Source organism: Xyrauchen texanus, chromosome 34 (assembly GCF_025860055.1).
Source record: "Xyrauchen texanus isolate HMW12.3.18 chromosome 34, RBS_HiC_50CHRs, whole genome shotgun sequence".
In the NCBI taxonomy this organism is placed as follows: domain Eukaryota; kingdom Metazoa; phylum Chordata; class Actinopteri; order Cypriniformes; family Catostomidae; genus Xyrauchen; species Xyrauchen texanus.
The window spans coordinates 33380422-33403223 of NC_068309.1; the positions used below are offsets into that span (position 1 = coordinate 33380422).

Here is a 22802-nt window from a genome sequence, read left to right on the forward strand (position 1 = left end):
AGCCCAGCAGTGGGCAGTCAAAATCGAGATCTGCATTTATGATGAATAGGCTATGTCACATCGGCGCACCGGGAGCTGTAGTCTTTTGCCACGGTGGAGCTGGACTTCTATCAGCTCCACTGGCTGTGCACATCCCGGCTTCTTTTCTCCTGCTGGCTGCTAGCCAGTCACCTCACACAAGCTGCGTCAAATCCTTCTATTTCTAGTTTTACAAAGATGCTGATGTCCATTACACCTCTCATCACATCAAAGCAGACTTTACCATGAGTTGCTAAGTGGAACGCTGGAACATGATGACTTTGTTCAGATGACTAAGTCGTGGCTAAAGAGTTAGGGGGTGTACACAAATTATGCATTCTTTGTCATCATTTCATATTTCCAAGTACGAGAACATTAACATAATAATTTGGTTGCACATGCCGTACATGCAGCTTCTAAAATCATTTTAACCTCCCAAGCGACCCGAGCGTGACTGCTGTGTGCATTTTCCATTTCCCTTTTTGATTTGTAGCACCTTATGAACAAGCAAAAAAATAGAAAATAAATAAATAATTCTAGAGCAAATAATTTTCCTAAAAATAGATGCCCACATATGTGGACTGCGAGACTACATTGTGAAATTTTAAATAACACTTAACTATAGAAAGTCAGATTTTTTTCATCAAATAGTTTATCATGTTTCCAGGATTGTTGGTTATTCATGTTTTTGAGATGTTACAGACATTACATCAGAAATTAGCACAAGTAATTCTGATTCAAATAATGGCCAGCATCATCCAATCACTGTCAACCATTTTAAATTAAAATATAGCATTATAAAATTCTGAATCTATGAACCGATTATCATTGCACCATGTCTGCCAAACATGTTGAGTGGTCCAAACATCATCTGCAGCCTGAAACTGAACTTTTGGTTGGATCTCAGTATTGAATGAACTTTTAGCTGCATAGAAAACTGCAGGATGCTCCCTTGATTCCTTGCTCACTATTTAATGAATGACTTAACCTCCAGTGTGCTGTCTGTCTTTACTGGTCTCAGAACAGTTCAAAATGCATCTTTTCATATAAATCTCCATATAAATCCTCTGAAAGCAAAGTTTTTCAGCTTTTGGATGAACCCATTTATTCTCAATGTGAAAATATATAGGAATGCATTTACTAATGTTAATGAATATAATCATATTGCACAGAGATAACAAAATTAAACAAAACAAAATGTATAATAAAATGAAGCTAAATGACCCACAGATGTGTTAGAGTTGAACATTATTCAGAATGACTAACATGTTTTTCTACTTTTGAGGAAATGTGGTGCCAGTGTCCACATATGTAGGTATCATGTTTATCATCAAAAAAGTGGCATATGAAATGAAACTAGAGATGCTACTCTTTACAAACGTAATGAAAAAACGTAAATATATTTCTTACCAGAGGCACTTTTGTTGGTGCTACGTCCGTAGGAGCGCTTCAAGGAAATCAACGGCATGCTATTGTGTCACGTGACTCAGTACGGTAGAATAAATCTAGAATTTCAGTTTTGATTTTATCGATCTTTACCTGATATTTATTTGGCTTATCTCATGTGCCCACACACTCACTCTCTCTCTCTCTCTCTCTCTCTCTCTCTCTCTCTCTCTCTCTCTCTCTCTCGTATGATTAAGAGATCACTTTCCAAAGAGCTTGTCAGTCATCCCTGATCCAATCAAACGAACATCGAACTCTGTCAGCCTCATCGCAACAAACCCAGATCAGTCAATCAATACTAAAGACCAGATTGACCACAGCGTGAATGCCCAGTGAATGGACATAGTTAAAGCAAGAATAATGTATGATACAAGTAGCTAGGTTACTTTTAAAGGTAAGCTACACCCTGGTCAATTTTAAATACTTAAAAAAACACTAATATTTAAATATATCAAATACAAATAGAATTGCAAACTGTGGAACTCTCACGGGAAGCAGGACAGGAAACGAAGGTTTCAACAAAAAAGGTAAGGCTTTAATTGCCGTATGTCTCACAATAATTTACACAGTAGTTTACACAAAGACACAAGCGCACTGGGTTGGCTTGCACGGTCGTCTTCCCTCTGCTCTGAGGCTGCTGGCTTTTTAACCGCTCTCCTCGCTCTACTGCAATTAGAGACAGGTGTTAGTCATAATTTTGCCCAGGTGTGAGCGCCTTACCGCTTCTCTCTCCGGACGGGCGCTTGACCACGCCCCGCTGCCACATACCCCCACCGCCCGACTCAGGCCGGGCGTCATCCGCCTGCCTACCACTCCCCCATTTCTGGAGAGGAAGTCGGCGGCAGCCATCTGCACCCCGGTCTGTGGACCACCTTGAACTTAAAAGGCTGGAGAGCCAGATACCAACGGGTGATCCGGGCGCTAGTATCCTTCATGCGGTGGAGCCACTGGAGTGGGGCATGATCCGAACAGAGGGTGAAGGCCCGCCCCAGCAGGTAGTATCGGAGGGTGAGGACCGCCCACTTGATGGCCAGACATTCCTTTTCCACGGTGCTGTACTTAGTCTCCCTTAAGGAGAGCTTCCGGCTAATGTACAGCACCGGCGCCTCCCCTCCACCACCTGCAGAGTACGGCCCCCAGCCCTCTGTCTGAAGCGTCCGTCTGCAATAGAAAAGGGAGAGAAAAGTCAGGTGCATGCAAAAGCGGCCCCCACAAAGTGCAGCTTTAATCTGCGTGAACGCCTGTTGGCACTGCTCCGACCATTGGACCGGATCTGGAGCCCCCTTTTAGTGAGGTCAGTCAGCGGGCTGGTGACGTCCAAATAATTAGGCACAAATCTTCTGTAATAGCCAGCCAGCCCCAGGAACTGCCTCACCCCCTTTTGGTCTTAGGTCTAGGGCAAGTCGCAATCGCCGCAGTCTTTTCAATTTGGGGACGCACCTGGCCATGACCCAAGTGGAACCCCAGATACCGTACCTCCACACGCTCAACCGCAAGACTTCTTAGGGTTTGCTGTGAGCCCCGCCGCCGCAGCGATCTCAGGACGGCCCTCAGATGTTGCATGTGCCGCTGCCAATCATTGCTATAGATGATAATGTCATCTAAATAGGCAGTGGCGTACGCTGTATCGCGGTCTGAGGATCCGATCCATGAGTCGCTGGAACGTGGCTGGTGCCCCAAACAAACCGAAAGGAAGCGCCACAAATTGGTGTAATCCAAACGGCGTGGTGAAGGCTGTTTTCTCGCGGGACATTGGTGTCAAGGGGATCTGCCAATAACCCTTTGTTAAATCCAGGGTCGAGTAAAATCGAGCAGTACCTAACCGATCGAGCAGTTCATCAACACGGGGCATTGGGTACGCGTCAAATTTAGACACCGCGTTGACTTTTCTGTAATCCACACAGAACCGAACCGACCCATCACTCTTGGGAACAAGAACAACCGGGCTGGACCAATCACTGTGGGATTCCTCTATTACGCCCATATCAAGCATTGCATCTAATTCTTCCCGAACGATTTTCTTTCTATGTTCGGGTAAGCGTATAAGGCGGCAACGCACCACCGCGCCCGGCTCGGTCTCGATGTGGTGCTGTATGAGGTTTGTACGGCCCGGAGAGGGAAAACACGTCCGCAAACTCTTTTTGTAACTCAGAAACCTCTGCGAGCTGCCGCGGTGAGAGTTGGTCTCCACAAGTGACCGGAGTGTTGAGATTGTAGTCTTTGTTTATCTCCGGTCCGAGCTCCGCCCTGTCCGGAACTACCGTGGCCAACGCCACAGAGGCCGCCTCCTCCCTCCATAATTTCAGGAGGTTGAGGTGATAAATTTGACGCGCCCCTCTATCGGTACGTGATAACCTCATAATCGAGATCCCCACTCGCCGTGGTGACCTCAAAGGGTCCTTGCCACTTAGCTGAGTAATTTAGAGCTCGATGTTGGGAGTAATACTGAGTACTTTGTCTCCCGGTGCAAATTCCGTGAGCCGAGCACCCCTGTCATACAGCCGGCGTTGGCGTTCTTGAGCTTGGAGCAAATTCTCCTGTGTTAGTCAGCCCCAGTGTGTGGAGTTTTGCTCTAAGATCAAGAACGAATTGAATTTCATTTTTACTGTTAGAAGGTCCCTCCTCCCATGCTTCATGGATCGACATCGAGGACACCGCTGGGCGTCGCCCGTACAGCAGCTCAAACGGGAGAACCCGGTGGAGGCTTGCGGACCTCTCGCATCGCGAAACAACAGGGGTCTAGCCACTTATCCCAATTTCTAGCGTCATCGCGCACGCAATTTACTTAATCATGTTCTTGAGCTGCTTTTATTAAACCGCTCCACTAGGCCATCTGTCTGAGGATGGTAAACGCTAGTGCTGAATCGATTTAATGCCCAAGAGCTCGTAAAGTTCGCGAGCGTCCGTGACATAAAAGTTGTGCCTTGATCGGTGAGGATTTCTTTCGGAATCCCCACCCGGAGATTATCTTGAAGAGTGCCCCTGCAACACTACGCGCGGAGATGTTGCTCAGAGGCACTGCTTCCGGATATCGCGTCGCGTAATCCACTAGGACTAACACGGCGTATGTCCGCGTGCTGACCGCTCTAATGGCCCGACGAGGTCCATCCCAATTCTTTCGAAGGGGACCTCGATTAATGGTAGAGGGCGCAAAGGCGCTTTTGGGGTGGCCGGTGGGTTTACCAGCTGACATTCGCGGCACGCCGCACACCACCTGCGGACGCCACCGCCAATGCCCGCCAATAGAAACGGGCTATTAGACGGAGAAGTGTTTTTCGCTCCCCTAGGTGACCGGCCATAGGATTATAGTGAGCCGCCTGGAAAACCATTTCCCGACGGCTCCGTGGAATCAATAATTGTGTTACTTCCTCTTTTGTTTGGGCGCCCTGCGTCACCCTGTATAGCTGATCCTTGATCAGCTAAAAATACGGATATGAGACGGCGACACCCGGCCGGAGTTGTTGACCATCGATTACTCTCACTTGGTCAAAGGCGTGCTTAAGGGTATCATCCCGCGACTGCTCCAAGGGAAGTCCCCTCCGGGAATTCCCGGAGAGGAGGGGCGCCCACCTCGCCCTTCCCACGCCACTGAGCAGTCGAGGACGGCCCTGGCTCCGCCTCCCGCCAAAGCATCGCGACATCACACACCCCTTCACTTTCAAGCAGGACCCATCCGCACAAACTCCCTCCAATAACTTTCTAAAATTCGCCAATCCGCACCCAAAATTAGCGGATGGGTGAGGCGGGACTAACCGCTGCCTCTACACTATGTTTTTCTCCCTGAATTTGATCGCCAGAGTCACCACGGGATATTTGTGAATATCCCGTGTACACACCTTACCCTCACCAGTTTAGCTGAGCCCAAAGCCTCGGGTTGAACCAAGCGTTGGTGGATGGTGGTCTGGTTACAGCCGGTATCCAACAAAGCTTGGTATGTACCCCCTGATTCTTACCGAACCGACACGCTCCAGCTCGATCGGGGCAGTCTGTGGAACATCGGAGACCCGCACCACCGCCCCTATTTCCATCAGCGGACACTGATCCCGGAAGTGGTCCGGGTCCCCGCACCTCCAGCAGACCGCCCAGACGCTGCGGCCGCACCTGTAGCTGGCGGGCTCCCACCTGAGGAGGAGAGCGGCTGAAGGATGGAGAAGGGCTTGGTGGGTGTTCCCAAGACCGGGAGCTGGGCGCTGAACGCTCCACGCCTGCGGGGGGCAGGAACGGACCCTGGGGAGAGAGCAGAGCGAGAGGGAAGAGGGGAGGGAAAAAAACAGGGGAAGACACAGGGAAGGGGAGACAGACAGAGAGGGCGCATCCGCCCTAGGAATCGCCGCCATGTGGTCCTCCTCATGAGCCGGACGGCTTCCTCCAGCGATGCCGGGCGGTGGCACTGGACCCACTCGGCCGTCTTCCGGGCAACGCTGGACAAACTGCTCCAGTACCACCTGGTCGACGAGCTCCTCGACGCCGCTGTCCCGCACAAGCAGCCACCTCCGACACGCATCACGGAGCCGTTGGGCGTAACGCAAACGGGCAGTCGGATTCCTCAAGTTTTAAGGCCCGGAAGAGTTGGCGACTTTCTTCTGGGGACCGACCAACCCGTTGCAGGATGGCTTTTCGCGAGGTCGTCGTAAGCCAGGAGGCTGGTTGCCGGCAGTTGTTGGGCCGCGAGTTGTGCTTCCCCGACAGGAGAGGGACTAACCGGGCTGCCCACTGGTCTTGGGGCCACCCCCAAATCTCCGCCGTCCTCTCGAAGAGGTCGATGAAGGCCTCTGGGTCGTCCGCCGCCCCATCTTCTGTAACGCTGGTGGGGGCAATGTGGCGCTGGTGTCCGGGGTCGCGGCTGCGGCTGGAGCGGCCTCCTGGCTGAGGAGGCTCCGGATGGCGTGCCGGTCCTCTGCTTGAGCCCGCATGATTTCAAAAAACGGCGATCCTGGTCTTGCCGGAGCTCAAGCAGGGATTGTTGGTGGCTCTGGTGGAGTGTCGCGAGGGACTGGAGGACTTCAGCCAGCTGGGAGGACTCTATGGGGCTGACTCTGTTCCATTATTAATTCTCCCGGTTTCGGCACCAGTGTGGAACTCTCACGGGAAGCAGGACAGGAAACGAAGGTTTCAACAAAAAGGTAAGGCTTTAATTGCCGTATGTCTCACAATAATTTACACAGTAGTTTACACAAAGACACAAGCGCACTGGGTTGGCTTGCACGGTCGTCTTCCCTCTGCTCTGAGGCTGCTGGCTTTTTAACCGCTCTCCTCGCTCTACTGCAATTAGAGACAGGTGTTAGTCATAATTTTGCCCAGGTGTGAGCGCCCTTACCGCTTCTCTCTCCCGGACGGGCGCTTGACCACGCCCCCGCTGCCACACAAACATATACAAAAACAAAACTTCCCCTAATAGCACATGTACATCACCCAAACAACTATTTGATGTGTGTGTTTACGTCTTGAAGACATATTTTTTATGTTGTTTGCTCATCTGCAATACGTCTATAATATGTATGACAATAAGTATGTCTCAGATGTCAATAAGGCATTCAGCAGATGTCTTTCAGATGTTTATGATTTAGAATATTTGTAAACCTGATCTTTTTGATGTTTAGCAGATGTTATTTAGATTGTGATGCTTTCCAGATTAAAAGGTCTAAAACAGACATCTCAGTGATGTACGTGTGCTATCTGGGACTTGTGTCAGTACTCTGTATTGGCCTAGAACTTCAACATGGTAATTGGTTCATGTTTTGGTCTTCAAAAATTGGTATCGGTGCATCTCTACCAAATACGCAGGTTAATCTGAGCCTGATCTCATGAAAATTATGTCACTGTTGCAGCATTTTTGCGAAGTAATATTACATTTTTCATTCCAAAAACAAGGCAGTTCCTAAAGCTGTGCGATATGATGATATATATCATGGTGACGATATTGTAACATCTGAACATCAACCCGTCCATCAGAGGGAGCCCTCACCTTAATACTGAACTCTGATTCTTCCTGTTTCCTGCCACATCAGTTCCCGCCATGTCACTTCCTGTTTGCTCTGTATGTAAGCCTTCCATTCACACTCCCATATTGTGAAGAATTGCCAGTTATCTGCCTTACCAAGCTTTTATTTCTCTGCCATTGTTTCTGACTACTGCTATGAACATTGCTTACGTTTATTGGATTAACGTCTCTGGATTTGTTTGCCTGTGGACCGACTTACTTGTGTTTTGACCCAAGCCTGTGACCTGACTAGGTTTAAGGAAAACTGCCTGTATTATTTGTTGAAGCCTTCCAAGAAATATCCGCAAATGGAATCCACTCTGCCAACCTTTTCATTACAGAATACTTTGCCATATGGGAGTGTAAATGCAAGGCTTATATACAGAGCAAACAAGAAGTGACATGGCAGGAACTGACGTGGCAGGAAATAGGAAGAGATTATAATTTATTTTTACTTTCACTATATTTAAGTTTGAAGTTTCCAAATATAGTCATTGCAATATGGTTATTTAATATATAAATAATTTATTAGAAATGTTTCAAGACCACTTGTGATATATGTTGTTATCGTGGTATAAATGGACTCAAATCGTGATAGATTTTGGTCATATCGCACACCGCTAGCAGTTCTGAGGTGAAATGTGCTCTGAGTGACGCTAAAAGCGAGTTAAACGTTCTCCCAAACAGATGGGATTTTTAAGGTTAATTTAAACAAAACTGACCTTCCTACCCTAAACCTGACAACTAAACCTAACCGATAGTGTCATAAAAACCAAAAGTGACATGAAAAAACGTAATTGCTGAAGCAGCCACATAATTTTTTGGTGCTTCTATGACACTTTTTTTCAAAAATGTCTTGATGTCATAAGAAAGCATTGTGTAAGGAAAAGGTTGAGAATTAAGTTTTTGTGAAATGACAATTTGCCATTTACTCGTGATTTGTGTGAAGAAGCATAAAAGTCATAGTTGTTGCAGTACCTCTAGTTCTACTTCATTTCACCAGGAAAATGCAGCAATACATACAATGAGCCAAATCATTTTTTTTTATAAAAATGTAGATATAGTAACACGTTTCTATGAGACCAGGTATGTAAATGCAAGTTGGACAGGTGTGGGCCTAATGATGAGTCAAATTCAAAGTAGTTGTTTTTCCCTTGAAAATGAGTTAATCTGCCCCCTTACATTTTGGGGTAATGATCCAACTTTAGACTTGAAAAAGGCACAGAAACAGTGCTTTATAGTTTTGTTTTGTTTTTATTTTTCACTTTTAGCTGTTAGTGGTAGATTGTTGCACTGCTATAATAGAACGCCAGTGATCCAAGTTTAGACAGAGTTCCACAGATTTATTTTAGATGAAACAATAGCCTCAAAAGTTCAAATAATGATAATGGGTCATCTCATCTGTGTCAACTCAATCAGAGGTTCCTGTATCATTATTTTACTGGTGAAAGAAACACATAAATGATGATAAAACCCAGATATCAAACAATGTATTTTTAAACTCTCGAAAATAAAGATTTTGACACTCTTGCATTTATGTGAATAAATAAAGGTACAGTTCTATTTTCAACAGAATTTGTATTTCAGACCTTTTGTTTTGTTGGACAAGAACAAATTGCTTTATACCATCAATGGTAAATGGGTAAAATTTTGCAATTTACAGATTAACCCTTTAAGTTAATCGGATGGGCTGATAAAATCGTCAAAATATTAATAACTACAGTCTTGAACAACACAACATAGGAATCTTTTGAATGCTTAGAAGCTCAAATTTCCAATGCATGCTGGCATTATGACCAAAACTAAACAAGTCCTTTGAAATTTGCTGACAAATCAGAAGTGTTACATTTTGATTATTTATATAGAAAATGGCACTGTACATATTATTGCAATCAGTAAAAATATCAAACTGGTCAAATAGCTATGTGTGATATGTTGTTGCAAAGCTCTCAAAGAGTAGCAAACAACCTATTTGTTTTACTTACTTACAGACAAAAATATAGAGAGTAATAATTAAGTAAATGTACTTCACAATTATGTTGGGGTTGTTTATTTGCTGCTTTTTCAATTAGAACTAAAGAAAAATAAATGTAACATAAATTGTCTCATGTAATTACTTATAGAGGAGGTAATTATCTTTCAAGTGATCCCAAACACAAGTTAATCGGTAGCATTAGATCATCAGATAATCCACATGAAGCACAATGTTACATACGACCACCAGAAGATGGCGCCATTAAATGACGCAGACTCAATGAGTCAAAAGTCACTCATTCTGTGAAATCTCATTACTATGCTATGCAAACCTTTAGTCATTGTGTTTGCATGTGTAATTAGTTCTTATGTCTTATGAGTTATAGGCACTCAGACTCACACGAATTTGCATATAATGAAACAAGGGATGTTGACGTCAACTAATATTAGTTATAGACCTACCCATCCCTGTGTAAAAATAAATAATGACACTACTGCCTTAGAACAATTAGGAAACATGCTAAGTTAAAATATTGGTTTACACTGCTACAGCCAGTATATTCTACTTTGAAGTTTCCATTCCAGGCCGGAATTTCTGTTTATGTTTTGGCCTGTGCGATCCGACCCGCTGCCCACTCACCAATAGTATTTGCACACCGCCGGGTTGCCAGATATGAACATGTTTGCAGTCAAACTACACTGCGTGCTGGAGTCATGGAAACCAGCAAACGAACTGGATCAGAAATAACAGATTCCACCCGACCTAAAAAGCCGTCGTAGTAAATAAGGATAAATACTGGAAATGCCTTTGGAAGATGGAGACAGCTTAAAGCCCAGAAATCCTTTAAAATGGATGATGAGGTGGTTAATTTGCATGTCAACATTCTGGCAACCCGTACGAGCTTCGAGTCTGGGGCGGGGCAAACAACTCTCCAATATTTTCAATTTGGACTGCAGTAGCCATTACAAACACTTGTTGTCAATCTTACATATAGCACCTTTAACATTTGACATTCATTACCATTTGTTTATTTGACTTCAGAAAATGTATTTACAAAATGAACAATATCAATTGGGAAAATTTCTGAAATTTGGTGATTTGACATGGATTAACCCTCTTTTTTTTGTCCATTCAGAGAGTGTGACTGAAGTGAGGACAAACATCTATGTGACCAGCTTCGGACCAGTATCTGACACTGACATGGTATGTGTTCTTTCACTGCTTTTCAGTTATCATATTTTTTGCATCATATTCGCTTGTGTCAATATATGTCTGCCCCTAAGGTTTATTGCATTTTAAAATGTATTCCGTTTCATGCCATTTTTAGCAGATAACTGTATGGGAGAAAATGTAGATGTTTTCATGACTTTTGAGTTGAACTGAATTCAGAAATATTCATTTTTTAAATATGCCACAATGGAAGGCATAGTACACTCTTCCTTTTCCCCTTCTGTCCCAGTGAATATGTGAGTGCTATGTTCCTTTATGGGCTCATTTAAGAGGAAAGGTAATTGGTTGCGAGACTGCATGGAGAAATTAATGCATCTCAATCATACACACAATTGGTTATGGTATGCAAGATGAATCACCACAGCCTTGCTGCAACACTTTGTATTTTGTATGAGACATGAGTATGAGATTTTCTAATAGTAAGCAAAAACATCACAATCTGTCAAATTATACACAGCATGAAACGATACTCAAATCATACAAAAATAATTATCATGGTTAGCTTTATCATAATCAACCAATAAAGTTATAAAAAACTGAACATTTCCAAATTTGATTTATGAATTGCCACTTCTTCGCGTCAAAAAGTGGAACAGCTGAGTGGAAAATCTAATTAGTATAAAAATACATAATAGGCCTATCTGTTGCATTGAGTCTAAGAGGAAAGTCCTCACATAATCTAAATTACATATGTAATCTCTGTACTAACATATGCAAGTTGAAGAGATGGAGACTTGGAGTAAAGCAGTGCTACATACTAAGATGTTGGCTGTGGAGCGGAGGGGGCGGGGCCGGGTCGGAATATCGCGCGCCCGGTCCCCACTCGCCCCGCGGACGGCGGCCGTTCAACGCATCCGGGCGGTCGGGCTACTCCGTCACCCGGCAGATGGCAGCGGCGCTCCCCAGGGTGGACGGCAGTGTCGAGGACTCTGCAACGGGCATCCCTCCTCCTTCCCGGGCTTCGGCACCAATGTAACACAGTTAAAGGATGGGCGAGGAGGAGGCGAGAACCGGCTTGTCAATATAAATGATAATTTAATTAAACTCAAACCAAAAGCACAAACATAAACACACATGACGGACATGCCCGTAATTCTCTCTCTCTCGAACCATCGCCACCGCCGCCTTTATCCCTCGCGCGCCTCATCAGGCCGATTGGGGACCGGGCGCGCGATATTCCGACCCGGCCCCGCCCCCCTCCGCTCCACATTGGCGAATACAGAAAAATATTTACATGTCATATACAATATATTTGTACTGTTGCGTAGTGGCTAAAGCACAGGGCTGTTAATCAGAAGGTTGTTGGTTCGAACCCCATGGCCAACACCATTGTGTCCTTGAGCAAGGCACTTAACTCCAGTTGGACAGTGAAGTTCTCAAACCAATAGTGCAGAATTTTTTTTTTCTGAACTTGGTTTTGTGAGTTGTTTGGATCCAGCATATGTTGTGAATGAAGATTTCAAGCTGGAGAAATGCTGTTGGATGATGTTGTACTTCGGCCATCTCACTACCTTTGTGACTGATAAAGAAGTCCATGACTTCTGCGCACCAGCCCATGAGATCAACGTGCTATCATAATTTTCCTCTCTTATGGAACCTCTCAAGGTTATTATCGTTTTGCATTTTCAGATTAGTTTTTATTTTAACTCTATCTTCGTTTCAGGATTGGTTTTGATAGTTACAGTTGAGTATTTATTTTATGCAAATATTTCTGTTTTGTATGTTATATTTTAGGTTTAGTTATTATATATAAGGAATCAGTTGAGGAAGCAGATGATGAACCAACAGAACATTGTCTGAGTTATATTTACTTTTTTAAGCAAGACCTTGCTGCATTTTAAATTGGGTCAGTGATGCTCATTTTCTGTCTGGGTCTGAACGGGCCAAGCCTGGCCGGGCCTCTTTTCTCTCTATGTTTCTCGCATAGAGCAACTTAGGCCGGGGCCCTTACACACATTGAGGGAAGGGGGTCTTAGCCCTTATTCAGGGCGGAGAAGACCCTGCGGAGGCCACGCCTACCCGAGAGGGGAGGCAAGTTTAAGTGGCAAAACCATCAGAGGCCTGACTTAGGGCCTATGTGGAAATTTCGGTGCGGTGGTGGATCCAGCCTATAGAGGGGGAACATACAGCACGGCAACCGAGGCAGCCGTGACTGCCTAAGGGAAGCACGGAAGTCCACTCGCCAGAGGCGACAGAACCATGGCGTTACACACAGGGGGAGTCCGAAGGAGGCCTTACCTGTGGAGCACCTATACCAGTGCAGGGTAGCTTGCGGTACCGCGAGTGGCTTGGGTCGGCGAGTTCCTCCGCTGAACTGCGACCCACGAGGGCTAGGGAGGAATCAACCAGTGTCCCAAACCTGAGATCTCCTGGGAATGAAGGCGCACTGTTTCCCCTGGTTAGGGGGAAGGGCGCTAGGTGCAAGTGATTCACCCGGTCAGATCGTGGGCGTGCCACCGAGTTCTACGGGCTCGGTACCTGAGAGAACACGGGACGATACTGACTCAACTTGGAGATTGTAGAATCTCGCGAAAGTGTTCGGTGTTGCCCAGCCCGCTGCTCTACAAATGTCTGCTAGGGCAGTGCCCCTAGCCAGTGCCCATGAGGACGCAACACTCCTGGTGGAGTGGGCTCGGACCTGCAAAGGGGGGGGCACGGCCTGGGTGTGATAAGCCGGGGAAATGGCGTCGACAACCCAGTGGGCGAGTCTCTGCTTGGAGACAGCATTCCCTTTCTGCTGTCCCCCAAAAGCAGACGAAGAGTTGCTCAGAGCATCTAGTGCTCTGTGTGCGGTCCAGGTAGATACGTAAGGCACGTGCTGGACACAGCAGTGAAAGGGCTGGATCTGCCTCCTCCCGGGGCAGCGCTTGCAGGTTCACTACCTGATCCCAGAAGGGTGTGGTAGGAACCTTGGGCACATAGCCCGGTCGCGGTCTTAGGATCACGAACGTGTCTGCCGGACCGAACTCCAGGCAAGTGTCGCTAACAGAGAACGCATGCAGGTCCCCTGAAGGTCCTTCCTCAGGGGAATTCGCCAGGGAGGGGCTGTCGTGAGGAGTGTGAGGTCCGAAAACCAAGTCAGGGTAGGCCAGTAGGGGGCTACCAGAGTGACTTGCTCCTCGTCTTCCCTGACCTTGCATAGCACCTGTGCTAGAAGGCTCACTGGGGGAAATGCGTACTTCCGCAGCCCCGTGGGCCAGCTGTGTGCCAACGCATCTGCCCTGAGGGGAGCCTCTGTCCGGGCATACCAGAGCGGGCAGTGGGAGGTTTCTTGGGAGGCAAACAGGTCTACCTGGGCCTTGCCGAACCGGTCCCAAATCAGCTGGACCGACTGGGGGTGGAGTCTCCACTCTCCACCGGGCAAGCTTTGTCTTGACAGCGCGTCCGCTATCACATTGAGGTTGCCGGGGATGTGAGTGGCGCGCAGTGACTCCAGTCGCTGCTGACTCCATAGGAGGAGACGACGGGCGAGCTGTGACATGTGGAGGGAGCGTACTCCGCCTTGGCGGTTTATGTAGGCTACGACCGTGGTGCTGTCTGTCCTGACTAAGACGTGTTTGTGCCGAATTAACGGAAGAAACTTCTGCAGGGCCAGAAAAACAGCCAGCAGCTCTAGGCAGTTGATGTGCCAGCGCAGCGGCCTCGGTTCCACCGGCCTGCGGCTGCTGCGCCCGTTGCACACGGTGCCCCAACCCAGTTTGAGGCGTCGGTCGTGACCAGAACGCGTCGGGACACCTGCTGCAAGGGTACTCCAGCCCTTAGAAAGCAAAGGTCTGTCCAGGGTTTGAAGGTCTGGCGACAGGCAGAGGTAACTTTACGTTGATGCGTGCGCGGCGCCATGCTCATCTCGGGACTCGAGTCCGGAGCCAGTGCTGAAGTGGTCTCATATGCATCAACCCTAGCGCGACGCCGTGGAGGATGCCATATGCCTCAGGAGCTGTTGGAAACGCTTTAGCGGACCACGGCACCTGGATTGAAGGAAGCGAGGCATTTCAGCACTGACTGAGCACGCTCGTTGGAGAGACGTGCTGTCATTGAGACTGAGTCTAACTCCAGACCGAGAAAAGAGATGCTCTGGACCGGGGAGAGCTTGCTCTTTTCCCAGTTGACCTGAAGCCCCAAATGGCTGAGGTGCCTGAGCACCTGGTCTCTGTGTGCGCATAGTAACTCTCGAGAGTGAGCCAGTATGAGCCAGTCGTTGAGGTAATTGAGTATGCGTATGCCGGCTACTCGGAGCGGGGCAAGAGCTGCCTCTGCGACTTTCGTGAAGACGCGAGGGGACAGAGACAGGCCGAAGGGGAGGACTTTGTACTGATACGCCTGACCGTTGAACGCGAACCGTAGGAAGGGTCGATGTCGAGGGCAAATTGAGACATGGAAGTATGCGTCCTTCAGGTCTACCGCTGCAAACCAATCTAGATGCCGGACGCCAGATAGAATTTGTTTCTGGGTGAGCATTTTGAACGGGAGTTTGGACAAGGTCCGATTGAAAACTCGCAGGTCCAAGATCAGTCGTAAGCTGCCGCCTTTCTTGGGTACAACAAAGTAAGGGCTGTAGAAACCCTTCTTCGTTTCGGTTGGAGGGACAGGCTCTATCGCGTCCTTTAATAGAAGGGAGGCGATTTCTTCGTGCAGGAAATGGGCATGTTGGCCATGTACTGCGGAAAAATGTACGTCCACGAAGGGGGGCGAACACCTAGCAAACTGAATTGCGTAACCGAGTCGAATGGTCCGGTGCAGCCAGCGTGATGGGTTGGGCAGTGAAAGCCACGCCTCTAAACTCCGTGCTAGGGGCACCAAAGGGACGGGTTTTTTGGACGTAGCCGGCGGGGCTTCGCAGAGGTGTGGAACAGGTAACGTGGCGTCGGGAGGCAACGTGGCATCCCGAGGTTCTGGTGCTGAGAATAAACTCAAAGCACTTACCTTGCTCCGCACACCCTGCAGGGGGCGGGTTCGTGACTGAGGAGAAGGTCTGATGCTGGCGTCCTCTGGACTCGTCTGAACCGGCCGGCCGGGGAACAGACGTGGGGCTGAAGGCGGGGACACCGCATCCATGGAGCCGGGACTGTTAAGGCCTGAAAGCAGAGTGCCGTAAGAAGTGCCATATGCCCCAGAGACAAAGGAAATAGCTCTTTTTTTGAGAATTTGGGTACCGCGGCCCCCGTTAAGGGGTGCGGCAAATGAAAAAACAAAGGATTCTCCTCCCGGCCCTCCACCAGGGGATGGAGCGGTCTTACCACCTCCCGGAGCTAACTTCTTGGACTCTGGGTGCGTTGTCTCAGGAGCGCCTGGGAGCCTTCCGGGTCCTCGAGGGGGTCCGTGAGACAGGGGGCGTGCGCTTCCCACGGTTTGCTCAACGCTGGGGCTGAAAGCTGGGCCCGGGTTGAGGCGGAGCAGGAGCTTGTCTTCTGGCCGCGGGAGGATGCCCTCGGCGAGCAGATGGGGCATGGGCCGTGGCGGCAGGCTTGCGGCGAGGCATGATGTGAGAGATGGCCTCCGTCTGCTTCTTTGCCGTGGAGAACTGCTGGGCAAAGTCCTCGACGGTGTCGCCGAAGAGGCCGAACTGGGAGACAGGGGCATTGAGGAAGCGAGTCTTGTCGGCTTCACGCATCTCGACCATGTTCAGCCACAGTTGACGTTCCTGGACCACTAGCGTGGCCATCGCCTGCCCGAAGGCTATGCGCTGTGACCTTCGTCGCTCTCAGGGCGAGGTCGGTCGCTGAGCGCAGTTCCTGCAGCGTGTCGGGATCAGGGCCACCCCCATGCATGTTGCGAAGTGCCTTGGCTTGGTGGACCTGCAGGAGAGCCATGGCATGCAGGGCGGAAGCGGCGCGTCCGGTGGCGCTGTAGGCCTTTGCTGTCAGCGAGGAGGTTGCTCTACAGGTCCGGGAAGGGAGTACGGGGCGACCTCGCCAGGTGGTAGGGGTACCGGGGCATAGATGGATCACAACCGCCCTATCCACCTGGGGAATCGCCGCGTACCCGTGGCGCGCTCCTCTGTCGAGGGTGGCGAGGGCGGACGAGCTGTGGCAGTGTGACGAGTGGAGAGGGGTGCTCTCCACGAAGACGTCAGCTCGTCATGCACTTCCGGGAAAAACGGAACCGGGGGGGCGAGGCTGTGAGCGGCGCGCAGACCCCAGGAACCAGTCATCCAGCCATGATGGCTGTGGGGAGTATGGAGGGTTCCAATCCAAGCCCACGCTGTTGGCTGCCCGGGAAAGCATGTCGGACATCTGTGCGTCAGCCTCAGCCTGGGCGTGCAAGCCCGAAGGGGAGCTCATCGGCTTCCATCGCAAGAGGGTCGGCTGACTGGCTGTGAGGCGAATCGCCGCCCCCTTGAGCACGGACGGGAATCAACGAGCGTGCTGGGGCGCGGGTGGTCCGAGGGGGTGTACCCGGCGGAGCTGCACCCGCAGCCATCCCCAAATCGCCTCCATCGCCAGCCGCATCGTCCTCAATCCCGTGGGAAGAAGGAGCAATACGGGGGGCGGCTGGAGTGGCTTGCTCACGGTTGTAAGCAAGCCGCGACCGCAACGTTGTCATGGTCAAGTTCTCGCAGTGAGAACATGAACCATCCACAAACGCAGCCTCGGTGTGATCGCTACCCAGACACACGAGACAGCGCCTGTGGCCGTCGGAAGCGGAGAGCACTCTACCGCGATCCAGAAACAACACAGGGGCGGAAGGGCATCTTTATAAAGACGCGTCCTTAAAAGGACGTTCAACGCCGCTGTGTTTTGATCTTTTAGAGGAAATTACTCTTTTAAATAAAATCACTCTTTTAGGGAAAAACTCGTGAGAGTTTTTAAATCTGCACTGTCGATCGCCCAGGGGCAGGAATGCACAGCCGTGCAAACAGGAGAAAGCCGCTGTTGTGCACCGTGGAATCCAACAGTTATGCAGCAGAGGGATGACAGGAACTCGGTGTGTAGTATGCAGCAGTTGCAGACACGACCATCGGCTCCGAAGAAATTTTCTGAATGAACTCCCGTATTTGCGCCGCTTAAATACCCGTATGTCCGGGGCGGACATGCAAATACTGGTTGCCAACTCTCATTGGCCTTTTTTCATAGTTCAGAGGTGAATATCGGCGCTCAAGAGAGACCCCTAGTGTCGCTTCTCTGACACAACGTGGAGAGAGCGACAGAAGGGGAAAGACACATTTCAGGTAAAATGGAATAACCTTAAGAAAACAGTGATATTCGTGTCTTAAAAAATATATTTGTATAAAAATAAAACAAATGTAATATATGAAAAATATGAAACCTTTTTACAATTAATGATGAAGCTGTGTACACTTGCATGTATTTAAGGTGCAAGGAAAGTATTTTAATATCTTTAACTTGAAGTTTTATTTATTTATTTATTTTTATGAAAATGCTATTTAAAAAATGTGTGAGGCGGCATTTTATTTACAAAGAACCAAAGATGCATCAGAGTCAGATCTTTTAAATACACAAGAGCAAAAGGACTCAATTTAATGTACACAAAATGTACTTAGACGCAGCATGCATGTGTACTCATAGTAACATATGAAATAGGCTGATGGGAATCCTAAAATGGATGAAATAATTTAGCAAATGTTACTTCATATCAGAATGAAGAGTGCTCTGCAGTTTTCTACCAGCAATTGTGACTTTATTTCTGTTCATCTTTGTTATAAGTATCAGTAACCTTACTGGCAATCTCAAGACATATTGCATATTTTCTCCCACATAGACACACAGGTCAGGTTATTCTTCCATGTGATAAATGCTTCATGGCTTCTATAAAACGATCATATATTTTTGTTGATATAATTTTTTTCTTAGTTTTAGTTTTAATTTATGATATTAACCCTGGGAGCCACCACCAACACTGACCACCACATCACACAGGTGTCAACAGTGTTTAGAGCTGGACATTTGATAATGTCAGGAAGTATGGGCCTCTTTGGGCACATTTGGAAATGTAACTAATAGTGTTGTGTTGTAAAAAGTTGTGTTGTACCCATTTTTGTGTCGAGTGGAATCCCAGGTTTGGTGTAAATGAAGGTTTGGTCTGACTCATCAGACGCATCAAGAGAGGAATAGTAAATGTTCCTTTTTTGGCATCTGTTATGCCATCACACGAGTCATTTCCATTGTGCTGTTTCTTGAAATGAGAATAAATGTTCCATAATAAGTGATCTGCTTTCTTCTTGTGGCCTCTCATCAACCCCCTATGATACCAAGTCATTGGGTTTGCATCGAAAAATATCACAAATGTCTAAAATGGAGGCTTAACAGAATTTTTGAGAAAAATGACATGGCTTTATGACAAGATTGTAGACTTCCAGTAATGGACAACCAATTGAACATCAGACAAGTTGCACTGGTAGCAGCAGTGGTGATAAATGCCTATAAAAGTCAAAGCCATGGCTGATCTACTGGTGATAGGAGCTTACGGGATGGGTCGCCCAAGCTGGAAAAATGGGTTCAGATGTTTGGGTCCTGAGGGACTTTGTGTAATGAACAATAGTGAGACAAACAGACCCAAGAGCAGAGGAACAGTTCAAAGGATTTATTAACAGTAATAATGAACAGTCACTGGGTTGAGGAAATCCCAACACCGTCTGCAGCAGCGGGAAGCGATCTCCAATGGTGTGCACATTGTAGTTGCGTGTTATGGGGTAAAAAGGAAAGAAGGAGGTGAGAACCGGATGAAGCATCAAAGTAATGTTTAATTAAACATAAACAAATATAGGGCAGCTGCCTGTAGCTCTCTCTCTCTCTCTCCTGGACTCTCTCTCTCATTTATTATTATAAAAAATTTTACGCAATCTCTTCACAATCTCATAAACCCCCGTCAGTTCCCTCGCGAACCCCCAGAGGTCATGAACCCCCATTTGAGGAACACCTGATCTACCTAGACTAGCACTGACAAGGTACAACAAGCATGGGGTGCACCTCACCACGTACTACAAGTATGATTTATGCTCCTGGTCTTGGCCCTAATAATGCTGCATGAACTTTACTGGAAGTCATTTTCTAAGGATAATGTTAAAATTTATGAAAGAACCTTTCTTCCATCTCCCCCTCCAGGTTTTCTTTGGGTTTCTAATTCCCCCTAAGGACTAAGACTGGTAAACATCTGTGAGCATAACAGATATATGAGTGTTCTATGTCTTCCATCAATTTATCAGGTCATTACTTTTATTGCAAAGGCATCCTCTTAAAGTGGTGTGACTGGACAGATCCTCTTGGTTAAGTGTTCCACCAGGTATCATGATCTCGACTGTTTAATATGTCATGTACGTGATCGTGTCTGAAAGTATGATTTTAGTATCTATATCCAATGTTGAAGGACACTAGTTCAGTTTCAAGTGGAGAAGTCTGTCTAAGATTAACCCATGTTGTGTGCACATCTGGTTAACACCGTGTCGTACCAAGACGCAACCCAATAAAGCGACTAGTGTTGGGGAGTAGTTAACTATAATAGAGATGCTGCTATTTTTTCTGTATCTAGTCGGTACCTCCGCTATTATTACAATAGTGTAACATTTCCAGTATCTAACTACATTTCCAATGTGTATTGCTGTAGAGTCACAAAAACAGTACAATTGTCACAGTGTATGCGAATGCAGCAATGGAGTCGAGTAATAAAAAAATTAAACATGCACACCTAAACCATGCTCCACGATCAGAACTGATTGCAGAATTAAATAATACTGTCCAATTGATATATCTAAAAATATATTCTTCTTTAAATAGGTTCCTAGTAGTTAATTACATTTTGTTAGTAGCTTGTACTGTAGCTAACTACTTTTTGCAAAGTGTAACTTGACTGTAGTTTCACTACTTTATGCTACTAGTAGCTTGCAGCTTGGGAGGATAGATTGGTAAAATAGCTTCCCCAACTCTGAAAGTGATAAAAGTTGTATCTCTTCAATGTTAAGCCAGGTGCACAATGTACGATTTTTACGGTCCCTATATGACTGCATGATATTATGCCTTTGAGATCTTGGGGAAAAGCAATAGCACACTGTGCGACATTATGTCAGACTGTACGATACACATCGTAGCCAAGATTTTGGTACCAAGGGTCTCAACTGACAGTGTTGTCTGGGAGATACAAATCTCATCTGGCCGTCATAGGAGCAGTCACACTACATGACTGCGACATGAAATTTTCGACACTGCCAGAAATTTGTCTGAGGCTAATATTCATTGCAAAGGCAATTAAATCACAATTAATTTGTCAGTCAGAGACAAGAGAAATCTCTTATGGCAAAATCATGGCAAAAATCGTACCGTATGATTTTTTTTATCAGAGTTCCCTAAGCAGTCGTGACCACAATAGGCGAATGACTTGAACATTTGGTTTATATTTCTTCAGCGTTGTGCCGGGTAGTCCCACCCACTGTGAACTCTCATTGGTCCAAAATCACGCTCCTCTTAACTTTACATTAAACATCAAATATTTTCTGATTAGCTGTGATTGTGCTGAGCCACATTATAGCGTTCAGTTTTGACCGACCGATACTACTGGAATCTTATCCAGTAGTATCACGTCTGGTCATTCAGCTCATCATCTTTTCAAATTCCAACACTAGTTCGGCCCCAATTGTGTATTGTGTACTAATATGTCTGAAGAGATTTCCATTCATCCAGGTCATCGTTCAATGACAGATATAGTTCATTTGTATGCAACAGAACTTTCTCATGATTTGAAGATCTCCATACAAAGCCCTTTTCTGTGATATTTCAAAGCTGCACAGCATCAGCAGCATCCGCTTCGCTTAATGCACAGCATGTACTGTAGTTCCTTCAATTTCACTTTATTACCAAAATCCCATTAGGACTTTTTTTTTTACACTGAGCCTGCATTCTTGGAGATGCTTCAGCGATTTTTGAAGATTCACATATTTTGTTTTTTGTTTGTCAATGATTTATATCATTGAGATTCTTAAAACATTCTTCATAATTCATAATGGACAGAATCCATATATCAGATGGCCATAGATGAAAAGCCCTGAAGATGAATAGTCATGCATCTCTCTGGAACCATGCATCATCTATTATAGGCCTGCGGTTGGTTTAGTTTTGCCATATTTATTGTCCCGGCTGTATTATAGGCTCCCTAATATTTTAACTGGTTGCAGCCGGCTCACTATCACTGGAATCAACTTCTCGCTTACAACATGTAGCTTACTATAGCCAAGATTTGTTGATTTGTTGAATTTACAATAATAATGCATTCAAGGAATATTCCGGGTTCCATATAAGTTATGCTCTATAGACAGCATTTGTGGCAAAGTATTGATTACCACAAAAATGTATTTTGACTTTCCCCTTCTTTTCTTTAAAAAAGCAACAATCTGGGTTACAGTGAGTCACTTACAATGGAAGTGAATGGGGCCAAATGTAAACAATATGTGTGTTAACAGGATTTTAGTGTGATAAAATCACTTACTAACAATTTCTGTGTAGAGTTATAGCCAATTTTTCAACTTCATTGTCATGACGATGTAATGTCAACAAACCCTAAAATGAAATGACAAATAAAAATGATAATTTAAACAACTTTTCAGCAAAAAATAAATAAATAATAATATATGAGTTTTAATAGAAGAATACATTTTATAAATATATAAGCTTCAAATTTCTGCCTTTAAACCCTCCAAAAATCATTCATCATTCATAAATGCCCCACTGTAACTTCAATTTTTGCTGCTTCTTCTTTGTTTTTTTTTAAGAAAAAGGAGTCTAAATGATTTTGTGGTGATCAAAATTATAATGCAAATGCAATCGATTGAGCTTAACTTGTACTGAACCCAAAATATTCCTTTAACTAACATTGAACAATGCAGTTGCAGCATTTTTTTATCTTGGCTAATTTTTACATATACATTTTTTATATTAAAGTTTGTGTATGTTAACAATGTGTTGTTAATGCAGTTTAAACCAAAATGAATTAACAATGAACAGTGATATAAATGAACTTAAACCAAAGCCAGAATTATCGGGGTCCAAGCATATTTTCCCCCAAATTTGAAAGAAAAGATGCCATGGATATAGTTGTTTTGGTGTAAACTTTAACTTTGATCAAATTTGAACAATTAGGATTTTCATAAGTTAAAGCGTCCTCTATCATCAGAAATTGATGGAGGTTGGCATGTGCCCTCAAAATGTC

The 22802-nt window shown here is 46.1% G+C and overlaps 1 protein-coding gene across 2 annotated transcripts in view; it reads left to right on the forward strand.

The window, feature by feature from the left end:
• Window positions 1-22802, forward strand: part of LOC127628137 (gamma-aminobutyric acid receptor subunit alpha-3-like) — a 305412-nt gene that overhangs the window by 108523 nt on the left and 174087 nt on the right. For both annotated transcript variants that reach the window (XM_052104840.1, XM_052104841.1), the window contains exon 4: window positions 10555-10622. In XM_052104840.1, coding sequence (XP_051960800.1) covers window positions 10555-10622 — 68 coding nt within the window. The remainder of the gene's footprint in view (window positions 1-10554; window positions 10623-22802) is intronic.